General features: G+C 39.9%; 1 protein-coding gene across 1 annotated transcript in view; it reads left to right on the forward strand.

Moving 5' to 3' along the window:
- The first annotated feature begins 13001 nt into the window (after positions 1 to 13001).
- Positions 13002 to 13552, forward strand: part of NFIA (nuclear factor I A) — a 368084-nt gene continuing 367533 nt past the window's right edge. Inside the window, exon 1 of the mRNA XM_027059035.2 lies at positions 13002 to 13325. Coding sequence (XP_026914836.1) covers positions 13323 to 13325 — 3 coding nt within the window. The 5' untranslated portion in view covers positions 13002 to 13322. The remainder of the gene's footprint in view (positions 13326 to 13552) is intronic.

Raw genomic sequence — 13552 nt, forward strand, 5'->3', positions numbered from 1 at the left:
AGGGGATTCCGAAGACTTAGGAGACAGCTTTGGCGTCTCACTTTGTTTGCAGGATAAAACCTGAATGTTTTTTGAGAGGGTGGGAAACCTTTTCCGTGTGTAAAGGTGGCACTGAGATATTTAGCCTAGATTTCTACTTCTGAAGCAGCCTACAACGCTGCAGTGGTATTTGCCACTGCAATGTGGATGCGTGAGTAATGACACAGTGTTGCATAATAATAATTTAAGGAACTGTGTCTTTGTTTATGGTGATGTAACTTTCCCAAAGTTTGTTTGTAACTTTAAGGGGTTTAAGTGCAGAGAGGATTGCAAATGAGTAGCTTGCCCCTGCAGAAAGTGAGGGTGATTCAGCCCTCCGGGTAGGGGTTCTGCAATTCCTATCTCTGTCTGCAATCCCAACCTGTGGGTACCAGGGGTGTGCTGGAAAAGAGGCCCATTTTCCTTGGAGAGATTGAGAAAGGAGAGGCCAAGCCAATGACTTGACTTTACCTGGTAAAGGCTGCCTGGATTGTCTATGATACGAGGGAATACTCCTGTTCAAGGCAAATTAAAAAGCCAGATGCAGCAGGGCCGTGAAAAATCCAGCTCAGTTAAATGTGAACATATAACATAGTTGAAACACAGCTTTTTAATGAGCGTGTCTCGAGTAGTAAAAATGAGGCGCAAATGAATTCAAAACCAACCACCCCATGTGCTCCGACATTTAAAACACACCAACTTGGTCGTGTGTTTGGGCTGGTGTTTCACAGCCCACGATGTGTACACAGTGCACAATTTCCACATTATAATGACTTGGAGATAGACGAGTAGTTTAATTCAGTCATTAGACAAACGAAAGCATGTTAACGTCTAAGCCCCACAGAGCAGCGGCCTACCAACTCGGAGGAAAGCCACACTTTGGATGGCAGCAACACCTCCACTGTGTTTTCCTTAAAGACCCAGATTCCAGGGCCTCGCAGTTGGGCATAAATCTGATGTATAACTATAAAAGTGATACACCAAAATGTATGAATTCCCATGTGAACCTAGTAAAACTAACAAAAAAGACTCTGTTGGCTATTAGGCAGGGCTCTAAACTTGGAAATGCTCTCCCCCAATCTTTATCTGAATGAATATTTTTTGTAGTATTTTCTACATAACTATGGTTTGTCCCTTAGAGAGACCCTATTCAGGCAAGAGAGTCTGCTTTTAAAACTTTTGTGGTATCAAAGTTCTCCTCCCCACCCCCCCCACCCCCCCCACCCCCCGCCTCCAGGGGAAAAATTGCAAACTAAGCTTTCTTATTATAGGAAATTTTAGTAAAAATTGTTCCTGTGCTGGTGTTTCAGAACTAAAGTGAGCAGGCATTTCACTTGATGATATATATATCTGAATATTATAAACATTAATTATGGTGATTTCTTAGTGGATCGTGCTTTTATTTTAAAGTAACATAAAATATGGTAGTAAAAAACTTCAGATTTCCTCATATTGGAATTGCTCTATCAGTGAAGTGTTTTTTTTAATTTCAATTGAGGATTATTACGTTAAACTTTCATACCATAACCTGTGAAAAATGGAGAGGGTTTTTTGGGGGGAGGGTACTACAAAGTTAATCCAATTATTTTATCTACAGTCCATAGAAGTCTATCATTACTGCACCTAGCATACTCTTTAAGACAAATAGTAACATTATACATTAAAAAAAAATTAAAGCACAAGACTTGAGCTGACTGAAACAACTGGAGTGATCAAGTAACAATGTCAAAACAATATAGACACTTGTAAAACTGGATTTGAGGCATTAGTTACATTCACGTTTGCAAAAGAAAAAGAAAAGGGACAAGTTTTATAAGCTCTTCATGCCTTTCCAATTAGGGACATTTAGCTGGGAAATAGGGATGTCTGTATCATTGCTATCTACTGAGAAAAACTCTTGCCTTGTCAATTTTTTTTCAATTTTTTAAAAAAAATTTAAAGCATTTTAAATAGCACCTAATAGTGATACTGCAATGAGTCTTTCTTTCAATTTTCTGTCACATAAAATTCAATTGTCTTTTCAAATTTTGACTTCGAGAAACTAAATCAAACCCTAATGGCTGTGTTTTTTAAACACACTTTGAAGCAAGTATCATGCATTTTATATTTTCAGAATTTACTCAAATATTATATTGTCACATAAGGATATAGGATTTATTGCAATCTGATGTTCAAATACTCTTCAAAAGATAGTCCTGCTAATTATAAGGTACTGGAAGGTGAGCAGCGAGGTAGGATGTGCCTCGATAGTTGGTATAACACGTCATACGCGTTTACTCACCTGGAGAAGTCTATTCTGCTCTGACCTCTGGCATATAAGGTAACCCAGCCTTGCCTAAAGAGTCACTTGCCTCTTTGAAGGCCAGATCACCACTTACTTTTCCTGCACCTCCAGAACCTGATATAGTGCCTGGCTACAGTGGCACGCAGTAAATGTTTTCCAGACTTGAATTTATTTGATAGTTCAATTTTTTCTTAATTTTAAATAGTAAGTATAAATTTCGGAAGTGAATTGGACTGGTAGAAACACTTTGGCAGAGGACCAGTTGGAAAAATTTTGTTTCTCTCTGCTATCTCATGACAAATTAAAATAAGTTTGATTTATTGTCAACTTTATAGCTCTTGGGAGGACTAGCAAACTCGTAGGAATAATGTTAAAACCAGAAACATGTACCATTCTTTGGCTTCTTTCTTAAAAAAGCACTTATTTTTTTTAATATACCAAAAATATACCAGGTACCTTTCAAACTTTAATCTTGAAGTTCTCAGCCTGGCCCTGCTTGTAACAAACTGGCTGTTGCAAGCATCCTCGACAAACTAAACCACTCTTTATCATTGGTTCTCCTCGCTCTCATTTTGGTTTTCTTTCTTTGGTAAACACAAAGTAAAAACTATGCCAAACTGCCAAAAATTATTTAAGATAAATGCCAGTCTTTCTAACATTATTTTACTGAAGGGGGCATTAGTAGTTGAATCAATCTTAATACCTGCAGTAAATCAAGGCATTAATTACCCTTGCATATTAAAACTTGGAGTATTTTCCCAAACAACTCATTTCTGCACTCATGTGATCTAAGATAGAAACCAAATTATTTTCTTCACCCATTAAAAATAATGTCCTTCAGGGATCATACATTGTTTTCATAGGTATACAATCTGCTGGTGTAGTATACCTCATAACTTTCATAGCACAGAAAATAAGAGGTATATACAAAAGGAAAACAGTATCACTGAGGACTTTTAAGATTTTATAATACTAGGGCGCCTGGGTGGCGCAGTCGGTTAAGCGTCCGACTTCAGCCAGGTCACGATCTCGCGGTCCGGGAGTTCGAGCCCCGCGTCAGGCTCTGGGCTGATGGCTCAGAGCCTGGAGCCTGTTTCCGATTCTGTGTCTCCCTCTCTCTCTGCCCCTTGCCCGTTCATGCTCTGTCTCTCTCTGTCGCAAAAATAAATAAACGTTGAAAAAAAAAAAAAGATTTTATAATACTACATTACTTACATAAAGAATTCTATATAAAGCATTTGCTTTATATTGACATCCCAATTAAGGAAAAATTTACTTAATCCAATACGAATTTTAAGTTTTTTCCTAAAATATATTAATATGTGATGTTGAGTCTTCTAATGTTTACATAAAGGGATAATAATCTCTGATCAAAACTTTTTAAAATTGCTGTAATGTCATGGTCCTAAAATATTAATTGGCAAACTAATGACCTGGAGATACTAATATATTACAACCATGGCGAGTAGTTTTCACAGTTCAGGGAAAATGGCGACCAAATATTTTTTTATTGTAGAGAGAAGGATAATACAGTATTATTCTCCAAGATGAAACAATGGGTCCTGGGACACCTTGACTAATTTCCCCGCTTTCAAAATAAAAGGGAAAAGATGAGATAATGGAGTAAAGATAGATAACTTGTTTTGAACCTATACAGTCCATTCTCCACACTGCTGTCAGAGTAATTTTTTAAAACAAAACTGACCTTGTTACCACCTTCTTTAAGCCCTACAATGGCTCCCCATGAATGTTAGGATAAAGTGTAAAATCTGAAAGTTGGTCACTAGCCCAGAATGTCCCCAACCCATGTTTATCCCTTCATCTTAGTACTGTTCTCCTACTGGCTTGCAGTACATTCTATTTCTTCTTTCAACCATCACGCCAGCCTTCTTCCTCCCATTCCTACTCCTCTCCCCATCACTCATGTTTATATTTGAGGGGGGAAGAACCTGCTCTGGCATTCAAACAGCATTTCCAAAGTGAATGAATGAAGACATAAATGGACGAACCCATACATACACCAAGGAAATATGCAGAATTGTAGATCTTTAGAATTTCAAAGACCTTGGATATCAACTATTTCAAAGATATCATTTTTTTCAGACAAGGAAATTGAGAGTGTTTCTGATAACTCAAGTGACTTTCAAAGAGCACACAGTTAATAAGAATCCAAGATTCCTGATGCTCACGAAATCAACTCCATAAATGAAGCAAGTCATTAAAGAATTTGTTCATTTTTTTTCCCAAAGATAAACTAAGGTTGCTGTTCCCCCCCCCCCACCAAAGTTAAAAATAGAGTTACTCTATGATTAAGCAATTCCACTTCTGATGGATATACCCAAAAACATTGAAAGCAGGGATCCAAATAGATATTTATATACCATGTTCATAGAAGCATTATTCACAATAGCCAAAAGATGGAAGCAGCCTAAGTGTCCATCAGTGGATGAATGGATAAACAAAATGTGGCATCTACATACCAGGGAATGCTTCTCCACCTAAAATCAAAGCAAATTCTGGCACGTGCTACAACAGGCATGAACCTTAGAGACATTATACTAAATGAAATAAGCTACTTACAAAAGGACAAACACGGAATGATTTCACTTGTATAAAGTACCTAGAGTAGTCAAATTCATAGAGACAGAAAGTAAAATGATGGTTTCTAGGGGCCTGGGGAGAGAAAGGAATGGGAAGTTACTGTTTAATAGATGCAGAGTTTCAGTTTGGGATGATGAAAATGTTCTAGAGATGCATAGTGATGACGGCTGCACAACGATATGAATATACTTAAAGGCACTGAACTGTACATTTAAAAATGCTTATAATGTAAACGCTATGTACTTTTTAATCACAATTAAAGGGGGGGCCTCCTGGGTGAGTCAATCGGTTAAGCCTCTGACTTCAGCTCAGGTCATGATCTCAGGGTTGGTGAGTTTAAGCCCTGCATTAGGTTCTGTGCTGACAGCTCACAGCCTGGAGCCTGCTTCGGATTCTCTCTCTCTCTCTCTCTCTCTCTCTCTCTCTCTCTCTCTCTCTGTATGTCTCAAAAATAAACTTTAAAAAATGGGGGGAAAAAGCTTAAAAAAAAAAAAGACTGTCATTTCCCAAAAGGGATCTACCAGTATAGTAACTTATCTCCCTATCCTGACCCACACAGGCTTTTGACATTATTTTTTCTTTTGTGATGTTGTTGGCTGACGTGTAAGCCTAATTCTTAGCCTACTGATTGGGCTTTGAGACAAGCTACCTACTTGTTTTTGCTTGTGTGTCCGAAACAACAATAACCCCAATTCTATAACTTCCTTTACTGGAGTTCCCTTTCCTGATCCCATTTTGAGTCACCTTATGAAAGAGAGAGGTCAAGAGAGGCTGAAGAGCTAAAGACATGGGCTGGAAGAGAGTCTGGACTCAGCGTCCATGCCAGCTGGGTTTGCCAGTTCCCATGCTATTCCTTTCCATACTATTTTCGGGGGGTGGGTGGGGGGTGGGATGTAATCTTAGGAATATTAGAGTGAGTGTGAAAAACCCCAGGGTCAGAGGAGTCGACCTCGACTGGCTCTTTCCTTTCTTTGTTGCTGATTTTCTGGGACAATAGACACTGACGGCACATTCTAATTTACCAGATACTGAGCACTAGCACCACTAGCCCAGGGCACTAAGCTATAGCCAAGGAGTTCCTAAAATTGTAATTTTAGAAGCCGGCATCCTCCTACTCCCTCTGTCCTTAGGCTGGCTGGAATTTCATCCAGGGATTGAGTACCTGGTTCAATGCGTCATATTGAAGACAGTCCTCTTCAGGACAACCCTGGTCTGTCTGTCTGTATGCAGTGATGGTGATGCGGGTAGCAGGAGGTCACGGGGCCCATTTTCTCAGACCTCAGAATGTCTGTGTTGCTTTTGAACAACCCTTCTTGGATTTGAATTTTATTATCCTATGAATATCATATATTTCATAAGTTTTTACCTTTTCTTTTTTAAGTTGATTACCAAGAAACTCAAAGGAAAATTGCAAGTCAACCCTAAAAAAGTACATAGAATCTTATTGAATGTATTTTGATTGCTAATCTTGGCCTTGATGTCACCTTATTTCTATTTTAATGGTGTCTCTGTCTCTCTCATATATATAGGTAGGTAGGTAATCAGATTTATCCTACCTCTATTCAAAGGTTTGGAATGGAGACTTTGTGTGCATGTTTATATATGTATGTGTGCATAGATACAGATAGATATAGATAAACACACACACACACACACACACACACACACACACACACAATCTCTATTCCAAAACCTTTTGGATAAATGCGACTATCTATATTCTGTATTCTGTGCTGTATTATAAACAATTGTTGGTGGTGTAGGCCTTCATGGAATAGAAACCTAAATTTATAACAGTTTCACACTCATGATTTCATTGAATCCTATCAAAACCCTGATATTTACATTTTACTGAGAAGGAAGCCAGAGGGAGAGATTGAACTGCCCAAGGTCACAAACAGCACAGAATAGTGAACCAGTTCAGCTCACAACTTTTAACACCAAGTTACAGTTCTAGATTGTTGCTCTCATCTCCACCCTCCCTTATTTTTCCTGAAAATTATCCTTGAATTGTCTGAACATGTTTGGGTAAATCTTTCAGGTACCAGCCTCGATTTTATAGCCATCCCTTTGGTTTAGATGATTAACCGTTTTCTGTCTCCTATCAAATTCACTGTTTCTTCACTTGCCCAGTCCTCTTTTCCACTCTGATACCACAGATAGTTGTTTGCTCCTTTTCCATTCCTGCAAAATATCCTGTGCATGATGTAATGACACTGGCCCTGGACCGGGGATTAATTCTTTACCAGCTGTGTGGCCATGAGCTAGCTACTTCACTCTGCTAGTTTCGGTTTTATCAGCTGTAAAATGTGGTGGTTGGAGCCTTCTGAGCTCCCTTTCAGGTCTCCTTCTGTGAATTGTAAACTCATACTTTGCAGCCTTGGCTTTGGTTGAGATACAGGCTTCCTCTCTCTGACTATCCTACCAGCTCACTTGCGTGACATCACCTGTGGTCTTCAAGAACCTCTGCAGCATACTGTGTTGTGTGTCCAAGATAGGACAGATCTGTGGGGTAGGGGAAACAGGGAGCTATTATTCAATGGGTATAAAGTTTCGGCTGTGCCAAATGAGTAAGTTCTAGAGATCTGCTGTGCAAGCATAGTGCCTGTAGTTAACAATGCAGTGTTGAGAAGGTATACTTTATGTTAAGTGTTCTTACCCCCCAAAATGGTCCGGGGTTGGGGGGACACAAGGAATCTCTTGGAGGTGTTGGATATGTCTATTATCTTGATTGTGCGTATGATACCATGGGTGTTTGTCTCTGTCCAAGTTCATCAAATTGTATATATTAAATATGTGTGGTTCTTTGTATATCAATTGTACCTCAATAAAGCCATTTAAAAAACAAAGGATGGGTTCATTTGTTTACCTTTAATTATGATTACAGCCAGCTAAACATTAAAATGTTACTCCAAAAAAAAAAAAAAATTGAAGCCTGAAATCTTTCCTAAGCCAAACGTCATAGCTAGACCTCTGGAGAAGAATGCTAAATGAGTTGAATTCTATTCAACCTAAGTGAATGATGTTGAGTGGCTCCCTACAGTTTCCTGTGCCTTAGTTTCCTCATTTGTGTGGTGAGAAAGACAGTGCCCAACCTACCTATCCAGAAGGAAGGTTAACAGTGGTAACATGTGTGGAAGGTCTATAAAAAGCAAACTCAGTGTCCTGCTATTTATACTTAAAATTTCCCCCTAGTGATAATGCCCTGCCTTGCATCAGTCACACTCCTGAGCCTGTATTATATCAGAGTGCAAGACTGGAAAGGGTAACCATTTGTTCATCTTTTCATTCACACATTAATTTACCATACATCCATTGAGGATTATAGCACTTGGCTTGTAGGGACACAAAGATGAATAAAGGTAGTGCCCCTTCAAGGAGCTCATAGTCTAGCAGACAAACACACAAATAAATAACTGATGTACACAGTGAACATAACTGTCCTAGAGATGAGCATAAGATGTTAGAGAACACAGGAGGGAGTGGCCAATTCTGCTGGGGGGCGGCGGTTGGGAAGTAGCATTAAACTGGTTATTGAAAAAAATAATGGAACAGGGAGAAGACATTAGGGACTTCTGGGCAGAAAATATCACACAAACAAGGGAAGAGAGGGATGAACATGCATGGTGTATTCAGAAAGTGGTGAAAATAGAAAAGTGACTCATTTAGTCTGGATGAAAGGGTAGTAGAGGGAGACTAGGCAGGGGGAAAGTCTGGAATTGGGGGCTGATAATAAAATCAATGGGAGAAATGGATGAACTTTTTTTTTTAGTTTAAATGAATTGATGTTTTAAAAATTAAAAAAAAAACAAAAAACAAATGTATTTTGTATTAAGCTGGGGAAAGCCATATGCTTTTATACAGAAAACAATCCAAAGGTACCATGTAACTGATTTACAATCTTGATGACGATGATGATGACGATGATGATGATAGTAGAGGCTGGGCTGCCAAATCAGGGATCTCAAAACACAGTGGCTTAAATATGATCTAGACTAGAGAAGAAGTTCTGCTCCATAAGGTCACTTAGGGACCCATGTTCCCTCCATCTTGCTGCTTTCTTGTCTCCCAAGGTGTTGTCCCTGGTCTTTTTAATTGAAGCTGAGTCCCTAACATGACCTCACTGCAGCCTTTGGAAAGGCCACAAGTTTAGGATAAATTTCTTTTAAGCAAGTGACATGAAAGGTTGACTCAATAATTCTTCTCCATTCTATTCAGATCTTAATCATGTATCATGCCTATCTGCAAGGAAGGCTAGGAAATATAGGCTCCAAACTGCTCATTTATGTATCCAAAAATAGAGAGGGACAGATGTGGGGGGAAACAGTCTGCCAAAATCTGCTTATTAGGGAGTCTCTTCAATTCCTAGATTTGTATTTTCTTCTAGTATCTATCATTTATATTGCCATGTTGATTACCTAGCCTAAAAAGTGCTTTGGATGATCTAAGATTTACCCAATCAAGAAAATGTGAAATAGGGGTGCCTGGGTGGCTCCATCAGATAAGTGTCCTATTTTGGCTCGGGTCACCATCTCATGGTTCGTGGGTTTGAGACCTGAGTCAGGCTCTGTGCTGACAGCTCGGAGCCTGGAACCTGCTTCGGATTCTGGGTCTCCCTCTCTCTCTGCCCCCCCCCCCCCCCGCCTCTCTCTCTCTCTCAAAAGAAATAAACATTAAAAAAATTAAAAAAAAAGAAAATGTGAAATATATCTGTATGGTCCAACATTCAACTTAGTTCACACGTTAAAAAATACATTATTAGAAAAAAACTGCAATTTTGAATCATGTTGCTAAATCTGTAAGACTCTGATGTTGTAGTCTCCCTATCAATGCACTGAAAGAGGATTAAGTTTTTATTTGGGTCAAAAAAGCAGAATTCCTGGAAGAGCCTACTATTTTCAAGGCATAAAGCCAGTCGACATGGAAGCATGAGGCTCTCAATAGGGTTGGCAATCCAAAGTCACACTATTCAATGTGCAGCTGATTTTCAGTGGCATGGTGGGGCTGATGTTACTGGAATGCAAATTCACAAGGTGAGAAGAGCCAATATAAACACTGAATCCATGTGAGTGATTGTTACTGTTGCTGGTATTATTTCAAAATGATTTGACATTGGTAGGTTTAAGGATACAGAAGTGGCATGTTGTGGCGTAAGGAGAGCCTCTTTCACTAATAGCTCTTATTATATATCTTATGGGTATTTGGACTTGGGAGAGCCTGGAAAAAATGCACTCCCAAGTTGTCCCTATTGATCAAAGTCCCTAAAAACTAATGTGAGTTGTGGGTCTTCCTTGCTTTCTCTCCTCTTTCCCACTCTCTTCTCTTCCCTCCCTTTCTCTTTCTTGCTCATTCATTCCTGCTGTGCATAGTTCAGAACTTCACCTTCTCTCACTTCTTTCTAATTGGTCTCTTTGCCTCCATTGCTGGAATGATCTTTCTAATCTGCAAAATTTACTTTGTATATCATTTGGTTAAATACCTTTGATGTTTCCCAAGTCCTTCAAGTGAAAGTTTAAACAGCTTACAAGGTCCTCCACCATCTTGCCTCAGCCTGATTTTCCGATTTCGTCTCTAGTTACTGTGATATAAGCTAGACCAACAAGCCACAGTTAAATACATCCTCATTCTCTGGCCCTGTGTATACACTGTGCTTTCTTGGACAAGAATGTCCTGCTTCTCCCTTGTCTACTTGACAAATGCCCAACACAAACGTCATTTCCTCTTTTTTAGCCTCCTGTGACTCTTCCTATCTACTTATCCGAGCAAAACCATTGTATCATCTGTATTTCTATTGCCCTTTATGTATATCTAAGTTGGACACAGCACTTACCGCATTATATTATTATTTATTATTTTGTCTTTCCCTTTGGACTGAAAGCTTCTTGAGGGCAGGGACAATGTCTTATTCTCTGTATCTCCAGCTCTTAGCAATGTGCCTAGAATATGGTACATATTAAACAGTAATAGTGGTATCGCTATAGATACAATATTTTCAGCACACATAATGTACTAGGTAATTTATATATGTTATCTGAATAGCTCCTGTTTTACAGATGAGGAATAAAAAGCTTACAGAGGTTAAATAATTTGTCTGGAGTCACATAAGACTCACATTAATACCTAAGTTCAACTCTAAAGCTATACTATGTTGTTGTTGACTAGATGGAGATATAAAAGGTCACTTTGGAAACAGTACTAACCTACCACATTAAGCGGAGTTAATGAACTACAGACATGCACACAAAACTCAGTTACCACCTACTGACAAGGCCTGGCTGCTTAGCCTTGAAGGTTATTCAGACCATGGCATCTCCAGAGCAATGCAGTACAAACTGATCCCTCTTGTGCATTCGAAAGGCTCTTAGCTCCTGAAAAAACAATCCCCCATTCTCAGGATAGATTGATGTTCTATTTTATAGGTGTTATATAACTATCTCAAGGTTACACAGCCTAGCACCAGCTGTACTAGGCCTAGAAGGTTTTTGGTTAATTGTTTTTTGAAGCCACTGCATCCCATCAAATGTTATTTCTAGAGTGAAAGTAGTATGCCAAGTCCAAGTTGAAAACGACGCTGAGCAGAAGGGGCCAGGATTAAATGCCACAGACTTTCTGGAGCAAGAGAGTATCAGAAACTATAAGGGGCAGGCCAGCACAGCAAAGCTTGTCTCACACCAGCAGTGGCCACACAACCATACCTCTCAGTAATGCTGCATCAGTTAGCTAGTAATACAGTGCAAGCCTGAAGCCAAACATGTGGCTCAAAACGAAATAAGAGGTTTCTCTAACCTCTAATTTAGCTGTGCAAGGTCCTGTTATTAATTAATAGGTACCTTCACCAAGGACAGTTAAGAAAATCAGACAACTGCCAGGTGGCTTCCTATTCCTCTGGACTTCTCATTGGATAATTTTTATCAAGTGAGCTAAGCACACATTTTCCTGTAACTCAGTTATTCAGCAAAACGTCCAAAGCTACTTAACTGACGCAAAGCAAACAAACGCAGTAGCCCGGTGGTGATGCTTTCCATTTAAAGGGACACTCCCTTCCTTTAGAGTTGTCTTCCGGGCACCAGCACTGCACCAGTGGCTAGTCTGTTGTTTGAAACAAACGCATGAAAGATTGACATTGAAATGGTCTTAAAGAGTCTGGGTTAATGAAATAAGATGAATCAGTGAGATGAAGGACTGAATGTTCCATAACTACTTTAACAGTCTCCTTCCCCTTCCCCCCATTTCAAATGTCTAAACAGAGCCCTTCTCTCGGGGCAACAGGAGGCGGAGGGGGGCGTCCAACTTTGTGGAATCCAGGTTTTGTAAGGATATTGACGAAGTGGATGCTTGGCAATTCAACTAGAATTTCACTGCATCTCCTCCTTTAAATGAACAAATTTATTCTTAAGGGAGCCCCCCTAGCAATTTTATGTTCAGTCATCTGCAGAGAACAGAGCCAGTCTTTTCCTTTAGGAACCTAGAGTAGAAGCTTTATTTCACTGCAAGTTCTCTGTGACATTTTGCACTCTCGTGATTTAATGCACCAAAGAGGATCTTTAACTCTTGGTCTACACCAGTGCAAATAAAGGTTAAATCTCTCACTAACCATCATGAACTAGCCTAATAACTCACGAGAGGCTACGGAAAAAGAAACCGAGAAAGCAGGTGTGCAGGCTTGATTAAAACGTGCAAAACCCGCACAACCGCAGGCAATTGTATTGTATCCTCGTAGATCCCTAGTACCGGCTGCGAGGTCCGCAATCAGGGGAACTTCCACAGCGCCAAAAACACGATCCTGCGAGCAGGGCCTAGTAACACAGGAGCTTTTCTTCCGAACGGTGTCCCGACCGGAGCTTGCGCTGAATTCCGGGGCTCCTATTGGCCACGCACTGTGGGGGAGGAGGAGACTGGCGGGGAGAGAGACGGGAGGAGGGGAGAAGGGGGCAAGGCCTTTTCCCTGCCCCCTCCCGGCCCCCTCCGCTGGCGGCTGCCGGCGCCTCGTGCGTGGTTACTATGCAAATTGCAGCGATTGCGGAAATAAACAAGGGGGTAGGGAGAGGAGAGAGGGACTGCGAATCGATTGCAACTTCTGCAAAGTCTCGTACAATCCAAAGCACACAAGGCAAAACCAGAGAGAATCTGAGAACCAGCCAGCCCGGGTTGGATCGCTATCAAAAGAGGAGAGAGAGACAGTGAGAGAGGCAGAGAGCGCGCATTGCAATTGCAAAAGCCTTCTGATTTGGAGTTAAAAAAAAAAAAAAATCTCCAAGAAGCCTGCAATTGGCCCACAGCTTTAAAAAAAATCTCTTCCGGGTTTTCAACGGTTCCAAGTTTATTTAGATTTTTTTTTAATGCAAAAAAAAGGGGGACAACAAATGAAGCAATTCGTCTGAACATTTTAAAGTTTCTCACGTACTCTTTTTACATTGCAATGGTACGTGGCACATCTTAAACTTTCTATTTTGCGTTTATACGATGTGTGTTTTATAAACAACAATAATGGTAGAATGATTTTGTTTAATGGCTAAGACTTTAAAATTTCTCTAGCTTGCGTATGCTTTTAAGTGATTGCTGGGTGAATGTCTATTGTTATGGTTTTGTTTTAAAGATGTTGCTTTGTGGATGGTTTTTTTTTTTTTTTTTTGTGCTATGTACATCACA

The sequence above is a fragment of the Acinonyx jubatus genome, chromosome C1 (genome assembly GCF_027475565.1).
Source record: "Acinonyx jubatus isolate Ajub_Pintada_27869175 chromosome C1, VMU_Ajub_asm_v1.0, whole genome shotgun sequence".
NCBI lineage: Eukaryota > Metazoa > Chordata > Mammalia > Carnivora > Felidae > Acinonyx > Acinonyx jubatus.